General features: G+C 38.8%; 1 protein-coding gene across 3 annotated transcripts in view; it reads left to right on the plus strand.

The window, feature by feature from the left end:
- Positions 1–20,681, plus strand: part of IQGAP2 (IQ motif containing GTPase activating protein 2) — a 275,611-nt gene that overhangs the window by 161,460 nt on the left and 93,470 nt on the right. For 2 of the 3 annotated variants that reach the window (XM_012738346.2, XM_012738345.2), the window contains exons 9-13: positions 833–920; positions 4,441–4,604; positions 7,589–7,749; positions 11,915–12,039; positions 19,843–20,006. In XM_012738346.2, coding sequence (XP_012593800.1) covers positions 833–920; positions 4,441–4,604; positions 7,589–7,749; positions 11,915–12,039; positions 19,843–20,006 — 702 coding nt within the window. Of the gene's footprint in view, positions 1–832; positions 921–4,440; positions 4,605–7,588; positions 7,750–11,914; positions 12,040–15,249; positions 15,340–19,842; positions 20,007–20,681 lie in introns of those variants that run through there. The other variant, XM_076008132.1, reaches the window with a different exon arrangement.

Raw genomic sequence — 20,681 nt, forward strand, 5'->3', positions numbered from 1 at the left:
TGCTCCCTGTGTCCCAACCGTTGCTAGATTCTGCTGCCTTGTCAGGCTGGAATCCCTCATCTACTGTCAGGTGTCTCCACTCTTGGCTCTGTCCTGACCTCGTTATAGGACCCTTCGGGCTCCCTCCTGATGGGTCTCCTCCAAGCCAACCCCTCTCAGAGCTAGAGGTTGTAAACTTGACCTTTAACTGCAGATCTGCTGTCAGCTCTGGCAGCCTTCCCTAATCTCTGTTGACAACTGAGTTAAGTATCGACCTTAGCTTGGCCTTCAGTTGAGCTCCCCATCTTTGTGTCTCACCCTGGCCACACACTGTAGCCTGGCATCTGTGTTCTGTTCCTTCACCTTCATCTCAGCCTTTCACAGTACACTGTTCCTTGAGGCCCTCCTCAATGTTCTCTCTTTTCAAAATTTTCTTAACTAAGTGTGAATCCTTTTTTAAGAAATGTTTATAGTACTCTTCCTATAGAATCTATTCTCTTCTAGTAGGTATATTCATTATTTGTGTTACTGATTTTATTAGATTGAATCAGTTGAAATTGCCAATATTCAATTGATTTTGAACTACAAAAAATGGCTGCATCAAGTGGTCTACCTGATGTTGTCAACATTTGAAAATTAGCCCTTTTCGGAGAGTGGGTCTGTGGTCCACTTTTGTAATCCTTGCCTGGCATTTCTGTCCTAGTGCCTTGTGCAGAGTACTCTACAAATATTTACGTTAAGTTCAAATGAAGATTAGTGAATGGGTTTTATCTTTGCATTTTTACATTTGAGTTTTAAGCTTTGGAAACATTGTATTTAATGTCAGGAACCAGTGAAGACTTTGTTTTTGCAGAATAGCTGTATTTCAGAAGAAGAAAGAGACGCATATGAAGAACTGCTGACGCAAGCGGAAATCCAAAGCAATGTTAACAAAGTCAACAGTAAGTAATGGATTGTGAGAGGGAAATGGATGTTTCTATAAGGTGCAGACTTTCCTTTTGCCATAATTCCAGCAAAACACTCAACTTATGTTGCTTATAAAACTGCCTTATTGGCCGGATGCCGTGGCTCACACCTGTAATCTTCTGGGAGGCTGAGGCGGGCGGATCATTTGAGCTCTGGAGTTGAAGACCAGCCTGAGCAAGAGCGAGACCCCGTCTTTACTAAAAAAAAATATAAAGAAATTAGCTGGATGACTAAAAATATATAGAAAAAATTAGCCAGGCATGGTAGCACATGCCTATAGTCCCAGCTACTTGGAAGGCTGAGACAGGAGGATTGCCTGAGCCCAGGAGTTTGAGGTTGCTGTGAGCTAGTCTGATGCCACGGCACTGTAGCCTGGGCAACAGAGACTCTGTCTCAAAAAGAAAAACAAAAAACTATCTTATAAAATGAAAAATCTACTAAATGTCAATGCTGTTAATTATGGCACAGAATCAGTTTCCCATTGAGCTGCTTTTGGTGATCCTGCCTCCTGGTCCACACATAGTATCTCAAAGTGTCCTGAAGCTAGTTTGATTTTATATTCCTGTTTGATCATAGCTATAATGCATTTCATATTTTTAATCTGTCCCTTTTTGGATTAATATTGAAGGTCATTTAGTAAAAGATTGACTTAAAGATTGTAGTTCTTTGCCTGTGATTATGTGTTGGTGTTCTCATTGGAATTGTAAAAGATATTATTGACACCACTGCTTTCTGTTACTTCCTACTCATTCATCTGCGGTTAGTAAGAATTGGTTTTTGTTTATTTCTTATAGCTTTTGTAGCTTTAGTGCCAGATGAAATCTTATGATGGCAGATTTGAATCCCACCTCCCTGAGCACTTGTGGAGTCCCTTTAGTTCCACTTAGTACCTAATTCAGGTGTGTGGCTATAAAGGACAGAAAACTTGGGTCAACGGAAGGAAGCATATGCAAGTTTGGATACTTTTTTATTAATCTTTTCTCCCCTGTAGTAAAATTAATTTTTAGAGTCAGTAAGGAATTTTATTTGACCTTTATTTCCCCTAGGTCAATCTGAATAACCTATATATACCAAAAAACTAACACATGAAAGATTACTTAGCCCATTTAATAAAGCATGTGAACTCTCTGCCAAATTAAAACTTGGAGTGTCCACGAATTACAGCAGTCCTAAACGTTGCCTTCAATTTAACTTCCTAGATGAGTTTTGAATATTCTTTATTACTCTTAATGCCTTCAAAGAAATGCATACCTATAGGGGTTACTCAGAAGTCTGCTCCCAAGTTGCTGGGGAGGTCTATTTCCTAAAGGGTTCAAACAGTAATCAAGGGTACCCCGAGCAGACTAATGTGAACATCTAGACATTAACAGCTGGAATGTGTTGGACAGTTTACTTCACACACACACTACATTGTTGAGAGCTCTCGGGTGACTTTTTTTTTTTTAAAGGCAACATTCTGGGTTGCGTGTTCCTGTTCTTTTATTCCTATTAAATCTTGAACATGTTGCTGATGATACATGAGGTACAATTTAAAGTTTCTCTTTCTGTTCTGTGTGAAAGCTGAGAATTTCATTATGCTTGACAGAAACGAATTACAGGAAGAAATTAATACTACCAGCAAGACATCTGAGGTCCACGAGCTTGGAGAGGAAATGGTTCCATAGACTTCTTACCATCCTTTATTTGTGAAATGTTTATAACCACTAAAACAGTTTTATTTTTCATGTTAAATAAAATGCCTTATATAAATGTTTTTTTTACTCAGTGCCATAATTTACTGACCACAGATTCAATGCCAAATTGGCCATATGTGTATTTTTTTCCATTTTTAAGTAAAAGACTTTGGATGATTTGCACTAATGGCATAACCAGCTGAAACTGATGATGGGCATTGCAGTGTTTGGCTTTAAATGCAGAACATGACTATTCTGAAGGTTGTTTTTTTTTAATCTTTCTCCATCTTAAATTTATAGTCCAGTAGAACTGAAAAGTAGTCTTGGGGAAAAAACCTCTGAAGGATATTTTAGTTGGTGACATGATAATGGAACAGTTGTACACTCAAAAACATGTAAGAATGGTTATTGGAACATGTATTCCATTCATTACATGATATATTCTGTTAAGATCACGTCTAGAAATTTTGTTAAATGCAGAGTACAAAAGAGAAGTTGAACTTACCTTATTTTTTCTTAAAAGAAGCAGTTTATTATAAGTGTTTTAAGAAGATACGATTTTCTGTTAATATTTAACATCCAGTTTTACAAACCAATGTAATAAAGTTATCAGAGGTGAAGCAAGATTCTACCTAGAGTAATCTAAGATGGCAGCTAAGAAGCCTTGGATAACTTTTATAGAACAACAAACACCACAAAGAACCACTGACCTTCCTTTCTGGAATTCATTTGTCACACTTTTAAAGATAGAAAAGTGCATGGGCTCTCAGGGTCCTTTAGATGAAGTGTGAGTTTTCTAGGGGTTGGGGGATGAATTGAGGGACTCCATTAGTCATATTTCCTGCTATTGAGTGATGTCAAAGGTTAGTGACCATTTAGTAAAAAGATTGAAAGAAGCTCCTTGTGAATGTATTTGGAAAAGAAAAATTGTCATCTTGTCAAAAAGAGTTAGAATAATCTTGGCTGCAGTCTAGTCATGTATTAAGCAGACAGATTAACCCTTGAAGAGCTCTAGAAATCTGAGGGTCTGTGTTCCTTCTGCTACCCAGATTCCTTCCTGCAGGCTTCGTCTGGTTTGCTGTTGCCTGCTGGCAGAGTTCATTACTCATTGTCCCATTTGGTCAGCAATTCAGTTTCTGCGCTCTGGAAACTATGCTGAATCTTCTTTTCCAAGCACCTAAGTTTGGTCACCAAAATTGAGGTCTTTGTAATCTGAACCTCACAAATGGTGGAGAGATCACAGAGCTTATGGTTGTATCAGATGGTGGCTGCAGCCAAGTATCTGAGTGCCTGCTGCGGGTTTGCCACGGTGCCTACTCAGCAGGAACACACAGCAGTAGAGCAAGGCTTGTTTCTGGTCTTCATGTGGCTTAAAGTCTCCTTGGGAGGCAGTACCAAAGTGCTGACCCACAGGGAGCATCAGAGAACAAGCCCGCTGGAACTGCAGGGCCCCACTTTGAGTGGTTCGCCACATGGGAGGTCCCCAGGGACTGGAGCAATTTGAAGGCTTCACAGAAGAGGTGGGACCAGAGCCGATCTGAAAGGAAAGACTTCGTAGGAAAATCGTGCTAGGTAGGCAGGATCTCATAAGCCAAACTCCATCTGTGCTGAGGTTCTTTCAGGGACTGACTCCAAGGACTGAACTGATTTAAATTGCTGAGAGAATGTTTTCAAGGCTTTGCCTGCCCTCCACTTGCAGCTTGTTGGAGTTCATGGCAAGTGACTGCTTAGGTTCAAATCTTTGGAAGGAAGTGCTGCTGGTTGGGGCAGGCAGTGGAGGGAAAAGCAGGCATTCTGATGGAATGTCGACCTTCCTCCTCAGGGCAGGCTGCAGTGGACCACATCAATGCCGTCCTTCTGGAAGGCGACCCTGAGAACACACTGCTCGCACTGCAGAAACCGGAGGCCCAGCTGCCTGCTGTTTATCCCTTCGCTGCTGCTATGTATCAGAACGAACTTTCCAACCTCCAGAAGCAGAACGCCATGGTAAGTCAGAGGAGACTGCGGTTACCGAGATGGTAACCTTGAGTCCAGTAAGGAAGGCTGGTGAGGAAAGAAGAATGCTGGGGCTGTAGAGTCTCTAAGTCGTACCCGTCCCCAGTCTCATTGACCCACCTGCACCGATGCCGTGGCCTCCCTCCTCTCTCACTCTTGCTTTTAGTCTACATAAAAAAGCGGAGAGCATAGTCAGGAAATTCAGGCAGTGGTCCACACATTTACACACGAAAACAGATTGTTCCTGTTCCCTATGTGATTTTTGAAGAATTTGGATAATTTTCTAGCTATACTAATTTTTTTTAAGTGTATAATGCTTTCGATATAGGAAATAAGCTCAATCTGCATTTTCAGAAAACTGCAAACAAGAGCATTAGCACCATGACTTTGATTTTTATAAATGTATGCTCCTTAATATGCTAATAGTATTAAACAATAATTTCATATGTTACAGTAATTAAGAACATGTTTACTAGCGCTCCTGTAAGCCAAATAGCAGAACACAATGAAAAGTACTGGAAGCAGAGCCAAGATTCAATTTATGAGCAAGCTTGTATTTCAGAAAAGTGGGGGAAAGATTATATAATAAATGAAATCCTTACAAGTATTTAACCATTATTAACTCATTACACATAACACATCAGAATAAATTTTCAAAATAAAAGGTTAAATGTAAAAAATAATTTTAAAACGTAAGGTTCTAAGGAGAAACATAGGGCATTCATTGGATCTTAAAAATGAGAATCAGCATTTACCAGCCAAAAAAAAAAACAGAGGCCAAGAGCATGAATAGACAATTCACAAAACAAGAAATATACAAATGACAAATACACAAAAAAATATTCAAATTCAACCAGAAGTAAGTAAATGTAAATTAAAACAAAGTACAGGCCAGGCATGGTGGCTCACGCCTGTAATCCCAACACTCTGGGAGGCCGAGGCTGGAGGATCACTTGAGCCCAGGAGTTTGAGGTTGCTGTGATCTAGGCTGATGCCATGGCACCCTAGCTGGGGCAACAGAGTGAGACTCTGTCTCAAAAAAAAAAAAAAAGAAAACAAAAACAAAGTACAATTATTTTAAAAAATTAAACTGGTAGAAATTAGAAATATTTAACCCAGAGTAAGTATGAATGTGAGGCAGCAGGCATCTGCTACACAGCTGATGGGAGTGTGAATTGGACAGCCTTTCTGGGGGGGCTCATCTTAGCAACATGCATTAAAGGCCCATGATGCTGACAGTTACAGTCTAGAGAATGAGCCTGCAGGATGTAAATTCAATAGCTTTAGCTGCAGAGATGTTTCACAGCATTATTTATAATAAACCACATGTTTAATTAATAACAGATTAATAACAAATTGCTTAACTTATGTTATGATACTTCCATGTGCTATAAATACTGTGCAACCAGTAAAAATGATAATGTAAAGAATTATGATTGAAAAAGATGTCCACACTGCTATTAAGTGGAAAAAACTGACATTAAAATATATAGCCTTATCTCATTTTTTTGTAAGAAAATAAAAGTCAACTCAGTTAAAAAAACAAAACCTTTATAAATGTATACATGAATTAAAAATACAGAAAAGAATATACACAAAAGAGTTTTGGTGGTAGGGTTTGTTTTTTATTATCAAAGGTTTGTGTGTTTTTTTAAATAGAAATATAGTGTTTTATGATAAAAAATAGTTTATTTTCTTAAATTGCACTTAGGTTCTCTCATTATTATTTTCTCTCACTTTTCTAGCGAGGTGACTTATACTGTAGCACAGTCCTTCATCCTCAACTGGTCATAGTTAACCTGTGGTTGTCCAGCCCTATTTCTTCTTCCTTTTCCCTTATCCTTTTTGCTGTATGGCACGTTAGGTACTTGTGGACAGTTCACTCAAAGAGATAGAAGGAATCGTAAATCATTCCCTTCTGCTCTTATAATTTTATACATTACTTACATGTTAAACTTGTAGTTAATGTAGGATATTTGGATAAACTTTGTTGACTTGCTCTCTGTAATAACCATTCCTTTTGGAAGGTAAAATTTTATTTTGTTATTCTAAAATCAGTTTGTTGCAAGATTTTTGTGGAGACTCAAAACTATAATAATACATTTTAATATAAATGTTATGTTATATATTAAATACATATATCCTAAATGTAAAGATGTATTTCAGCTTTTTATTTTTTTAAGTGATTCTTTTTCATACTCTTTGTTTTTTCAAAATACCATGAAACAAATTCCCTTAGAAGTTGGGCCAAGACGGTGTAAAATGGTTAAATATTAATAGAAGAAAATACTGAAGGGGAAGGGTATTTTGAAAGCTAAGGTGTATTTTTTTAGATAAGCCAAATCCAGATTTTAAATCATATAAATCTGGAGATCCTTACTTGCATTACCAAAGGATTACCTCAGATTTCTTTAAATATCTAGATTTTGTAGTACATTTTAAAATTTCTACCCAACGTATAAAAATGTAACTTAGGCTAACTTTTTTGGAATTAAAATCAATGTTTTCGGTTTACAGACCTTGCATGATTTCCCTGTGGTTATGACTTTTAAGTGAAATTCTCCCCTCCTTTCCTTTACCCTAAATTCAAACGGGAAATCATTAGCTTGTGTTAAATCTGACCTCACACTCTCAGTCAGTGACAATGTTGTCTAGTTCTTGGCTTAATTATGTGGTCGGACTGAGCCTTTAAGCAGGCAGTAGCTGGGAGTAGGAATCAGCTATGGGAATGCAAGTATTTGTGGCATCATAACTGTTATAATTAATGCGGTCCCCAAAATGATTATCAAAGGAAAACTCAGGAGCCATTTACCTCCTTTAAAGCCAGTGGAAAGCAGGTGGCCAGTGACCCCTCTTTCTGCTGGGCTATCAAGATCTTTGCCTTTTCATTGTTTTTTGAAATGTGCATTCTGAACGTCCATCATAAACGTGAGGTATGTTATTTGGGGCGCTTATATTGCCACGTTTTCCAACAGAACTACTTGGCCCACGAGGAGCTCTTGATTGCGGTGGAAATGTTGTCTGCGGTTGCTTTACTAAACCAGGCCTTGGAAAGCAACGATCTTGTCTCCGTGCAGAATCAACTCAGAAGCCCCACAATAGGCTTAAACAATCTGGACGAGACATATGTGGAACGGTAAGGAATGTTGTTCAAACTGTCTTTCAATGCAGAAATGCGTGTTTGGCAGATCTTACAAGTTAAGAATTTGCTCCTTAGTGGAGGAACCCATATACCATGCTTATATTTCTTAAAAGCTAATCAACTCTGTTTTAAGAGTCCTTCCAGGAACAAAGGGAATCTGCAAATGATTATCCTGTAGCAATTAATGGCTGACTGTGTGATTGGCAAAGATTATTTGATAGGCTAAAAACAAAGGATATATTGAAAACATATCTTCCCTTGGGCTTCTTTTGGCAATGACAGAATATAGAGTCAGAAGCAACTTTAATAATCACCCAGGCCAATTCTTTTATTTCACTGATGAGGAAACAGAATCTGGAGTCATGGACCTGGAGTGGGGAAGTTGAGCCCCAAACCCCACTCTTCTGATTGTTAAGCCAAAGGAATCCTGAGACCACAGTGCCTCATGGCAGTGGGTAACAACCTCAATTTAGTATGTAATTTTTATGTCTCTGAAATGTGCTACTAGATAGTACAGTTGATAGTATCATAAAACACCCTAGTGGATGTAAGAGAAAAGTCAATGCAAGGGCCAGAATAAGGAGCCAACTTAGAGATTCACTAAGACAAAAGCTCGAGTTAAAACAAGTGAATCTTGGATTCTTGTGGCCAGCAGGGGGAGATGTCTGTGCAGGTCTTGACACAAGTTCCTTTCAGAGACTGATTCTGGAACTGTTCCAGTGGATAGGTTGGCTGAATTCTCTTGGGTGATGTACACTTGCACAAGAAAAATCAAAGAGATTTAGATTTTAAACAGTTTTTGACCATTTGTCTACATAGAGAATAGCGGAAAAAGTAGTGGAAGGACAATAGATTTTCCTTGTTTTTAGTCTTCTTGGAGAAACGAATGCTCTTGTTTGGCTTAAATTTGGCCATCTGGTATGCACAGGACTCCTCAGAGTCTGTTTCCAAGGTAGTTTATTCCTACCTCCACTGCTTCTATTAATGGCACCACCCTCTTCTCCAAGATTGGAAACCTCACACTCAACTTGAGTTCTCCTCTGCCAGACACCCTTGTACTGTGAAGAGCCTGATCACCTCTCCCAATGTTAGTAGCTGATCTTTGTGCGTTATAGCTCTGTAAAATGTTTCCATTTCTCCGCAACCATCCTCACTTAGACTTCTCACCTTTGCTTCTGTAGTTACCTGCAAATTGATCATCCTACCTCTTTTTCTCCTTGTTCATTAATCATTCTTACCTAATCAGGCTTTGCTGTCTTCTTACTGCTAGAGTAGAAGACAGAGATAGTCACTCTCTCATAAAGCTTACAGGATAATGGGGCATCTTGGTGAGATAATTGTCAAAATTGCCCCCATTACTTAGGATCCCTGGCCAGTGCCCTGTAAATGACAGTAACGCCCCCCCCACTGACCCACCCAGTCACCCATTTTGATTATCAAAAATGCTCATTGCCCCATTTACAAATACCCCTTAAGGAAGTGGTCCCACTTGATTTGAGAATCACATTTATACCTGTGGTTGTCAGCTGGGACCTATAGATACAGCCTCAGAGTTCAAGTGTTCTCTATGAAAAACTTTAAAAATGTGCGTGTTTTGATTTTTTAAAATTTGATTTAAGCACTTTCTGGATCACCCAAATGGCCCTGTACTGACATGAGATTTTGGGGTGTACTTTGGTTCTTACATTGACAATTGTATTGGCCCCAGGTCATCTTCCACACCCTTAGCATTTTATTTCCAAAGTCAGCTTCTTAACCTGGGTTCCTGGAAGCCCAGGCATGTAGATTATCAAGTTTGAGAAACACTGCTGTGTCCAGGACCACTCCGCTTGGAGTGTAGGTTCTACGTAGCATAAGAGTGCTAGACAAGACCACCTTGACAAATTCTTGCAAAGTCTCTACCTATTCATTATAGCTTCCACTCTTGGGTTGGCTTTGCTCAGAAAAAAAAAAGATTCTTTTTTTTTTTTTTTTTGAGAGAGACAGGGTCTTACTCTGTTGTCCAGTACAGTGGCATGATTACAGTTCACTGCACCCTTGAACTCTTGAGCTCAAACAATCCTCCTACCTCGGTTTCCTGAGTAGCTGGGACTATAGGCACATGTCATCATGCTTGGCTAATTTTTAAATTTTTTGTAGCGATTTCCTTCTACTTCCCCTCCCTTCGGACCCTCCTAGGGGACTATCTCTACTCCTGTGGCTTTTCCTGAACTCTGCTCTTAAGCCCTTTTTGAGTTTTTGTCATCTTACCCACCAGCCTTGAAAGCTCCTGGAAGTCAAGGCAGCATCTTGTTCTTGCTAATATTCCTGTAGTGCCTGCCACATGTTTTGCATGTAGTGAGTGCTTACTAAACATCTGCTGAAATCAATTGTTAATCTTAAAGCTTCCGCGGCCTGTTAGACCAGTAGCCTTGCTCTGTCCATAGCATGAGGTGAGGAGAGCTCCAAGGAAAGAGTAAGAAGGAAGAACATTAGACCTCTTGGGGTAGGGTATGGAATATTTTTTCCAAAGTTGATATCCTCACTACTGGAAACAAATAGTTACTTAGAAAACCTGTGGAGCTCTCTTGTATTACTCCAAAACTCTTTTTCCCTTTAGCTTGTTTTTGTTCCTATCTAAAGAAAAGATGAGTAGTTGTATCTTTTTCTGTGTTTATACTGTTTATTCTTAACTTTCTCGTTTTACCCCTGTTGGGTTATCATTTAGACTTTAAGTGTATGAAATGCTCGTAAGGACTTTGCACTTTTAGAATGGTCCCTGTCCATGAGGGATGCTAGCCAGTGAAAGCTGGCATTTATCCATATTGTTATTGTGGTCAGTATTGGTTATTGCATATTGCTAGTGTAGTGGAGTATTTTCTTAGGTTTGTAACTCTTGGTAAGGTAAAAATCTCACACACAAAATTTAGCCAGTTTTCCCATCTGCCCTTGGTGAGGCCTCATTCAGTTACAGACAATAAATCATCCCCACTACTTCCTATATGGAATGTTTTTCTCTGAAGCTACTATCTATGGAAGACACCTCAGTGGCACCTTGAAGCATGCAAAAATGTGAGAAAATTTGTCACTGCCAGGAAAACAGTTTTTAGACTCACTATGGTGGTACTCCTTTTAACCTCTGCTATTAGGAAATCCCTGGAAGCTATTCACAAGTCAAACCGCATAGTGAATCAGTAGGTAGACAGGGGATTGTTCTTTATTTCCTTAAAGATGTAAAGCTAAACCATTGAGTTCCTTTGCTTTTGGCTGTTAGCCATGTGTTCTGTGATTTTTAAATGGAAAAATTGACATCGGGAAATAAAAGTTTCTTGATATATCAGTATGGATGATTTTTTCCATGAAATTTCTGCAGAAGAGAAAAAAAATAATTGGAGTCGTCAAACGGACTCTGTGCTTTAGAGGGATGCACGGTGCGGAGAGTCGAGGGTCGTGAGGTGGGAGGGTGCCTTGGCGGTGAGGGACAGGAAAGAGACCTTTGTGTGGCTGCCGTGGAGCCTTTGGAGAAATGAGCAGGGGGAGTTTGGGATATTCTGGTTCAGCTCATGTACCACCTCTTCAAGGAAACACATAGTGAAGATCTGTGTCACTCAGCAGGGTTTCTGGAACTGCATTTAATTTAACTCCTCCATGGGCATAGTAGGCCTTAAGGCAGCCCCAGCTATATTGGGGTTACAGGCCTTTCAAAAGGAAAAGGCCTTTCAAAACTTAGATTTGGGGAGGGACAAGAGAAATAATTATTAAAAGGATCTTTTATGATGGAAATATTGAGAGCCATGATAGCTCTGAATTTTATCATCTGGAACTGAGCAGAACCAAGACATGCAAAGGATGGGGAAATCAGTAACTGGGGTGGGGAGGGGGAGGTAGTTTGGTAGAGTTGAGAGCTTCTCGTTTTGTTTGAGGTTAGGTATAAGGTTGGATTTTGAGGAACTTTCATTGAACAGAATTTGTACATGAAAATGCTTTTAAGAAAAAAACGCCATTAGTACAAGTGAGCTTGGTGTATGCTGACAAAGTTGCACGAGACAGTTTTGCCTTTCTACTCTTTGTCTAATCTCATAACATCTGCATGGCCTTGCATCGTATTTAAGGTACATAACATGAATGATGAAGGATGAATGTCTCTGATTGACATTATGATTGTTTTTCTCTTCTGCAGGTATGCAAACTCACTACTCTCCATTAAACTAGAAGCCTTATCCCAAGGACAAGATAACTTAAGCTGGAATGAAATTCAGAATTGTATCGATATGGTTAATGTTCAAATTCAAGAAGAAAATGACCGTAAGTTATGGAATACTTTCCTTCTCTAGCATGGGGAAGAAGAAGGTATCTGGACAACTTAATTATTTAGATTAGAACTACAAGGTTTTTGCTCATGGAACCCTGCGAGAGCACATCCCCCTAATATGAATATATTTACTTATATATAAAGTCTCCCATCTGAGTACTAACCAGGCCCGACCCTGCTTAGCTTCCGAGATCAGAGGAGATCAGGCCCTTTCAAGGGTATGGCTGTAGACAGTTACATGTAAAGTCTATGCCCATGCTACTGTACCAACATATTATAAACATTTCAAAGCACATACAAAAATATATGAAAGGATAGAATACAAATACATAAATAGAAGTCCTAATATTTTCTTATTATTTGTACCTAGAGACAGCTACTCTAAATAAGTCAGCTTTTTGAGCACTCAATTCTATTTTGACCTTTCATTTGGGCATTTTTTAATGAAATATGATACACTTCCCTGCCCTGGGAATGAAGAAATTGGAACACATCTGTTGCTTTATGATCACAAATATGGCACTTGGCTGTATTTCTAGAAATTATGAGCTATCATCATAAAAGCAGTCCAACTTCAAGAAGAAATGCCTAGAAACACGCTTTCTTGAATGCCAGCTTGCCTCCTTATCATTGGTTTTGTGCTTATAAAAACAGAGTGAAGAATGAGAAACTATGTAACTTCAGCAGTCTATATATTCACTGCTTTTCGGTATCATGAATTACCAAATTCAAGCTGCAAGCTGTCTTTTCCATCATAAAAACAAACCTATCCCATCTTCTTTGGCTTCTGAGCTCTGGGACTTGTCAGCAGCAGTGGATTAGGATTGCTAAAATCATTGGCTTCCCCTCCACACCCCAGCTTTGCCTTTCCAACCCACTTGCTCTAAGCTTGTTAACAGAGTAGGCAGATACTTACGTCACAAATTTATAATGTTTTGTTTTAGTGTGTTTCAGTAAGATCTTAGGTCTGGCCTTTCAATGCTATATCTAAATTTGAAATACTACAATCACTCCTCAGATAAAACATATGACTCATTAGTTAATTTTATTTGCACAGTTTTCTTTTTCTTTGCTATTTCCTGTAAGCATTGGGCCAAAAATCAAGGCTGCATTTGTTTTTTCTTTATAACCATCTCACTTTAAGCCCCTACTATAAAACAGGATCCAGGTGTGCTACCCTGACATAATGTACCATGGATGTACCGCTGTTATACTGGTGCCTGGACACTTTCTTAATTTTGTCCTTCTCAAGTTGTACACAAATCTAAATTTTCTCTTTTAGGACCACACAGCTTTCTGTTGCCTCTCTGCATTTCCTTTCAGAGAGGCATTTGAAATTGCTGCAATCAGATGGCTTGCTCACAACCCAGCTAGATCTTTTCTAACACGTTGGCTTAAGCACTTGTGGTTCTTGCCAGATATTAGTCCAGAGGGAAACACTAGTTTGAACAGATGTTCAACATCATCAGGGTGGGGGTGGGGAGTGCCACTGCTGCATGTGTCCTGCTCCCAGAGCTCAGTGCCCCAGTCCCCCAACATCCTGCCTTCCCCCTTGGCCTTCCCCTCCACGCTCTGAGTCTCCTGCAGCAGTGATTTTGGTATTATGGCAAATGTCACCCAAAGGGAAGGACTTCTTTCTTTTGGTAGGCAAAACAATTGTGTCCTGTCTTTGATTTCTAACTTTTTTCCCAATCCTTTCTTTTTCCAAAATATTAAAGGGGTACAAATGTTTTAGGTTACGTGGATCACTTTTGTAATGCTTGAGTCTCAGCTAAAGTTGTGCCCCATCACCCAAATAGTGTTCATAGTACTCATTAGGTAGGTTTTTGTCCCTCCCCTCCTGCCCCCTCCCCCCGGTTGGTTTCCACTGAGTTTTACTTTCCTCTATGTAGGTGTGTGCTCCTTGGTTAGTTCCAGTGTAATAGTGAGTACACGTGGTATTTGTTTTTCCATTCTTGAGACACTTCACTTAGGAGAATGGTGCCCATTTCCATCCAGATTGTTGCAAATGGTGTTAATTCATCTTTATAGCCCACAGTCCAGTCTGCTTTGATTATTTCTGTATGTGCTGCTCACACAAGCGAAAGCGTGTTAGTTCTCAGTGCCAAGCGGTTGTAGACTTGATGTTGATTAAAAGGGGGGGGAGGGATGCCAATTTTGTTCAAAGTCTTTGCTTTACTAGGAAAAGAAAAACAAGTAACGTTGTGTAACTTAAAGAGAATAGTCTATTGTAGGTAGAGCTTGTTTTTAAGCAGAAATCTTATTTGGTGCCTGTGGCTTTATTCTGTCAAGGCAAGAGCACAGCCAAGTTTTTCTCTCTGGGACATCTCACAGGGCCACTGTAACATTTCTTTTAGGCATCTTGTCATGAATGGCATGTGCCATAAGCAGAGCAGTTATTTCAGATGCTAATATTTCCTTTCTGGAATTTAGGAAATATAATAAGGAGTATTTATCTGGTTTTTTGGATTTTTTTTTTTTTTGTCAAAATGAGGTATTTTTGTTTAAAGCTCCTGAAGTAGTCGGTTCAATACCATGTTTAGGTAATTGCTTAAAAGGTAAAAATTTTAAAAATGCACTGTTGTGAACAGGCAAGAATTGTACAATATAGTAATTAAATCATAAGAGCTGAGAATTTTCCATGGACATTTTGAAAGTGCGTTACTCTTACCTCCCCCCCCCCACACACACACCCCGTTCTACTACGAGCTCCAAGGTCTCATCCTGTTTCTGAGCTGTGACATGGGTAACGTCTGCAGCTAGCGGAAAATGGTAAATGCGGAAGGTAAATTTCATACAAAATCTGCTAAATGCATTTCCTCAGACTTGGATGCTTTGAATTCTTACTGAAGAGTTTACTTTTTCCAATAGAGCCATAGGGGAGCATTATTTTAACTGTGTAGCCTAGGTAAAGAAGTTTTCTTCCTTTGAGTTTTTGCTAAATTTGGTAAGTACCTTCTTTTTAAGGTCATCTCATCTGCTGTCTCAAATACATGAACTCTTAAGAGCATGCCCACTCTCTCGACGGTCTAGAATGTTACAGTATCACACATTGACTTAAAGAAGTGGGAACATGGGCTGAGGCTCAGCAATCTTTCTTCAGATGGGATTTTTCATTTACTTAATAAACAGAGGAAGTGATGTGAAGGTGCCCAGGGGGCTTCTGGGTAGGTCTTTCAGCTCCTATGAGGTCATTTACTGTGACCTCAGCAGCTTGTGTTCTTAGAAACACACCAAACAAAAACTTAAGCAGGTGATTTCAATCAAGTCAGCTGGAATGCACTCATTGCCAGGTGATCGGCCATTACGAACACACATTCTCTTTCTCAGACTTGGTTCTGTTAGGACCATTTTTGGATGGGGTGTTTAAAGGTATTTAAAACAGCCTACCCCAGGGGGTGTCCAGAGGATGACATGAAATATCCCATGTCCTCCAGTTTTCATATCCTACAGGGTGAAATGATAATACCTTGTTATACAGATAGTGCTTAGACTTTCAAGAGTTCTCCCAGTATTTTGAGATAACGTACCTTTCATGTTAGAGAAATACTTTTGCTTTTCTTTTCAAACCTATTTAAGTATTATAATCTGGAACAGTTTCTAGGAGTTTTTGATTGTTTCTTTATTCTTACTGGTAAATCTTAGCAAGTAGTGGTTATGGGGTCATCTACTCAGGCAATATTTAGCTAAATATTTTACCTTAATATGAATGTCAGGGTGGAGATACTTGCTAAAAACTAGAAGTGTTTGTTCTATATCATGGTATATATCATTTGTAAAGTGAATTGTGATCTTCCTTGATGAAAAAAATAACTGACAAAATGAGAAATAATGAGTTTGGTCTTAAACATGTTTATATTCTAGGGTCAAATTCTATATTAATGTTTAATATTATTCTATATTAATGTTTAGTTTCTTTACCAGTTTTTGTCCATCAGCACTTACCTAGGAAGCAAAAGCTCCCTGGTAGGTGTGTGTATATGTGTGTGTGTGTAGTATCTAAATGTGTATGTGTGTATACATAGTATCTACATGCTATATTGTTATGACTGGGTGGTAAGTTTTTTAAAATGTGATATTGAGAAAGTGGCCTCCAAATAGATCTGTTTTACTAGAATTGCAAAAATTTTTAGATTCCATAGCTTGACTTCTGTATTTTTCATTTCTGGATCTTATAATCTATATTCTGAGATCCTTCGGTGGGATAGAGGTGGTTGAAAATTAAACTAGAGGATATGCTTATTTGTCCTTTTGTACATCCATGAATTAGAACTTCAGATATTATTTTACCACTTAATAGTATATAAATAATATGTAAAATTAATTATCCATATTTGAAACTTAAAAGCGGTGGTCCCCAACCAGGAACTAGTTTCATGGAAGACAATTTTTCCATGGACCGAGGAATGGGGCGGGATGGTTTGGGGAGGATTCAAGTGTGTTACATTTATGAAACTAGTTCCTGGTGCAGTCAAACGTCTCTGCTAATGGTAATGTGTATTTGCAGCTGCTCCCCAGCAGTAGCATCACCGCCTCAGCTCCACCTCAGATCATCAGGTATGAGATTCTCATAAAGAGCGCACAACCTGGATCCCCTGCATGTGCTGTTTGCAGCAGGATTTGTGCTCCTATGAGAATCTAATGCCACCGCTGATTAGAGGCAGAGCACAGGCAGTGGTGGGAGCAATAGGGAGCTGCTGTAAATACAGATGAAGCTTTGCTAGCTCGTCAGCCACTCACCTCCTGCTGTGGCTCTGTGGCCCAGTTCCTAACACACCGAGGACTGGTACTGGTCCACGGCCCAGGCATTGGGGACTGCAGCTTAAAGGTATCCCAGAATAGCATGACTGTGTTTATTTCTATGAAGCCTACCCATACTTCCTAGCCACAAATGGCCACTTAAATTAATTAAATAAAATTTAAAATTCAGTTCTTCACAGATACTAGCCACAGTTTAAGTATTCCCTGGCTACATGTGGCGAATGGCTACCATGTTGGACAGCACATTTTCATCATCATTGTTCTGTTGGACAGCACTGGACTACGTGGACCTGGACATTTACTCTTCTTTAACACTGTATAGGGAACTATTAATATCTGTTTTGGCATCCTTACAGAGTGGTAAAGTAGTTATCCAAAGAATAGAATGTATATCCAAACTTCTCTACTTGAGTTTTCTGTGTATCTCTACATTAAATTTTTCCAGTTCTGGTATTCTGTGTTTTCACCTTATAATATTTTAGCATTACTACCTAACATCTAAGCTAGGGTTACACTAGAAATTTAGCAACCCTGCTGCTGCTTCTACGCAAAGTTATACCTCCCCCTTTTTATAACAGCTATGAGATATAATTCACATACCATAAATTTCACTCTTTTAAAGTATACAGTTCAGTGGTTGTATATATACAAAAAGTTATGCAACCATAATCACTGTCTAAATTTGGAACATTTTCATCACTCCAAAAAGAAACCCTGGGAGGGACACAGTGACTCACACCTATAATCTCAACACTGTGAGAGGCCAAGGTGAGAGGATCAGTTGAGGCCAGGAGTTGGAGACTAGCCTGGACAACATACTGAGACCCTCAACTCAACAAAAAATTTTTAAAATCAGCTGAGTGTGCTTGTGTGCGCCTTTAGGCCCAGCTACTCAAGGGGCTGAGACAGGAGGATCATCGCATGAGCCCAGGAGTTCGAGGCTTCGATAAGCTGCACTCTAGCCCAGGCAATAGAGTGAGACCTTGTCTCTAAAAGAAAAAAATAAAAATAAACTTTAAAAAATTAAGAACAAAAAGAAATCCTATACCTATTAGCAGGCACTCCCTTTCCTCTCTCTTTCCATGCTCTGGCAACTATTCAACTATTTTGTTTATATGGATTTGCCCATTCTGGACATTTCGTATAAATGGAGTTTTATAATATGTGAACTCTTGTGTCTGGTTTTTTTCCCTTAAGATGTTTTTAAGGTTCATCCATGTTGTATTATGTATCAGTATACTTCATATTCCTTTCTAGGTCAAAAATATTCCATCCTATGGATTTATATTTTGTTTATCCTTTAGTCGAACGTGAGTAGAATTGCTGGATCAACATAATTTATGTTTAAATTATTAAACATAATTCTGTGTTTAATATTTTAAGGAACTGCCAAACTATTTTCCAAGGTGACTACCCCATTTTCATTGCTGCCAGCAATGTATCAACGTTCTAATTTCTCTACATTCTCACCAACACTTGTTGTTTGTCTTTTTTATAACATTATCATCTTTTTTATTATTGCCATCCTAGTGGGTGCAAAGTGGTATCATATTGTGATTTGGATTTGCATTTGCATTTTTCTAGGGACTAATGATGTTGAGCATCTTTTCAGGTGCTTATTAGCCGTTTGTCTATCTTCTTTAAAGAAATGTTTACTCAAGTCTTTTGCTAATTTTAGATTGGGCAATTTGTCTTTTCCTTATTGAGTTCTAACCCAGTTCTTTATTTACTTAAGTCTTTTTATTAGATATAGGACTTGCAGATATTTTCTCTTATTCCATAGGTTTTTTCACTTTATTTGAATAGTGTCCTTTGAAGCAAAAAAGGTTTAATTTTGACAAAGCCTCATTTATCTGTTTTCTTTTGTTATTTGTTCTTTTGGCATCATAGCTAAAAAGAAATTGTCTAACCCAAATTCACAAAGATTTACTCCTACGCTTTCCTCTGAAAGATTTATGGTTTCAGCTTTTACAATTAGGTCTGTGATCTATTTGGAGTTAAGTTTTACATATAGTGTGATGTAGGGATCCAACTTCATTCTTATGCATATGATACATGTGGATGTCCAGTTATCCTAGCACCATTTCTTATAGAGACTGTTCTTTACCCATTGAATTGTCTTGGCACCCTTGTCAAAAATCAATTGACCAAAAATGTAAGGGCTTATTTCTAGACTCTCGGTTCTATTCCATTGATTTATATGTTTATCCTTATGCCAGTGACCATGTAGTATTCATCGCTGTAGCTTTTTAGTAAGTTTTGAAATTGGGAAAAGCCCATCAACTTTGTTCTTCCTTTTTCAGGATTGCATAGGTTGTTTTTGGCTTCTTGCATTTCCATATGAAGTTTAGAATCAGTTTGTTAATTTCTCTTTTTAAAAAGGATAGCTAAGATTTTAATGGGGGTTGCATTGAATCTGTACATCAATTTAAGGAGTATTTCCATCTTAACAATATTAAATCTTCCAATCCATGAATGTGGCATGTCTTTCCATTGATTTAAGTTGTCTTTAACCTTTTTCAGTGATGGTTTATAATTTTCAGTGTATAGTTGACCCTTGAAAAACTTGGTTTTGAATTGCATGGGTCCACTTACACATGGATTTTTTTCAACCAAACCATGGATCAAAACTGCAGTATTCACCAGATGCAAATCCCACTTATATGGAGAGCTGGCTGTACATACAAATGGGTTCTACGGGCTTGGCTGCAGGACTTCAGTGTGTGTGGGTTTTGGTATATGTCATGGGGTCCTAGAACCAATCCACTGCATGTACCAAGGGACATCTCTATGTGTTTGTTCTGTTTCTTTTGTTCAATTATTCCTAAATGTATTTGTAATTAGACTCGTTATGAATTGAATTTTTAAAATTTCATTTTCAGATAACCCATTATAAGTATATGGAAACATAATGGGTTTTTGTATATTGATGTATCCTGTAGACTGCTGTATTCGTTTATTAGCTCTGCAATAGATGATACCAGAGAACTTATAAAGTACTAAGACTTAAAAGGAAAACTTTCTTCATTTTCTAGGAATTGTAGCTGTAGGGTACATTAATGAAGCTATTGATGAAGGGAATCCTTTCAAGACTTTAGAATCCTTGCTGCTACCTACTTCTAATATCAAAGATGTGGACCCAGACTATGCCCAGCACTACCAGGATGTTTTACACCATGCTAAATCACAGAAATTCAGGGTAAGTTTTAGTATGTTTGTTTCTTTTAAATTTACAGATTGCGAGAGAGGGTAGGAGGGAGGATTTTTTTTACCTCCTCATTAGATCATGTGAGCTTCTTATCCCAATGATTGCCCATGAATCAGAATGGAAGTGATGGGGTGTTCCTTGTGCCAAACATCAGGGGAAGCCGGCTGCAAAGCTGATTATTGCTTCTGTTCTTTCACTAAAAACTCGGTTGTGGGTGAGTTCTTGTTTAGAGTGCAATTCATTGGATATTTTCTGAGTATATACTGCACGCACAGTGTGAAACATAGTTTCTGGTAGGGAAGGAGGGGACACAGAAGGGTGATGCCATTTGAAGGTTCTCTAACCTTCAAAATGCTTAGAAATGTACTGAAGCAGTGGGCATCTCATACAGAACGGTGAAATAATAGGATAGATAAGTATACAGCAGAGTGTCCAAACAAGGGGTACACATAGAGATGCCGAGATGGCTGGGATTGTCGGGGACTAGAATCCTAAGAGAAGTTGGCATGGAGGCAGCGCAGGAGCTGTGTCTGGAAGGTAAGCAGAGTTGGTTAGGTGGGTGGAGAGCAGCATGGTGTGGGCAGGTAATGCAGTGCTAGGTGGACACCGCCAGCATGGTTTGATCGGGGCATGGGAGTGGACTGGCTTGGCCAGAGTCCTCTTGAA

Source organism: Microcebus murinus, chromosome 11 (genome assembly GCF_040939455.1).
Source record: "Microcebus murinus isolate Inina chromosome 11, M.murinus_Inina_mat1.0, whole genome shotgun sequence".
NCBI classification, from domain to species: domain Eukaryota; kingdom Metazoa; phylum Chordata; class Mammalia; order Primates; family Cheirogaleidae; genus Microcebus; species Microcebus murinus.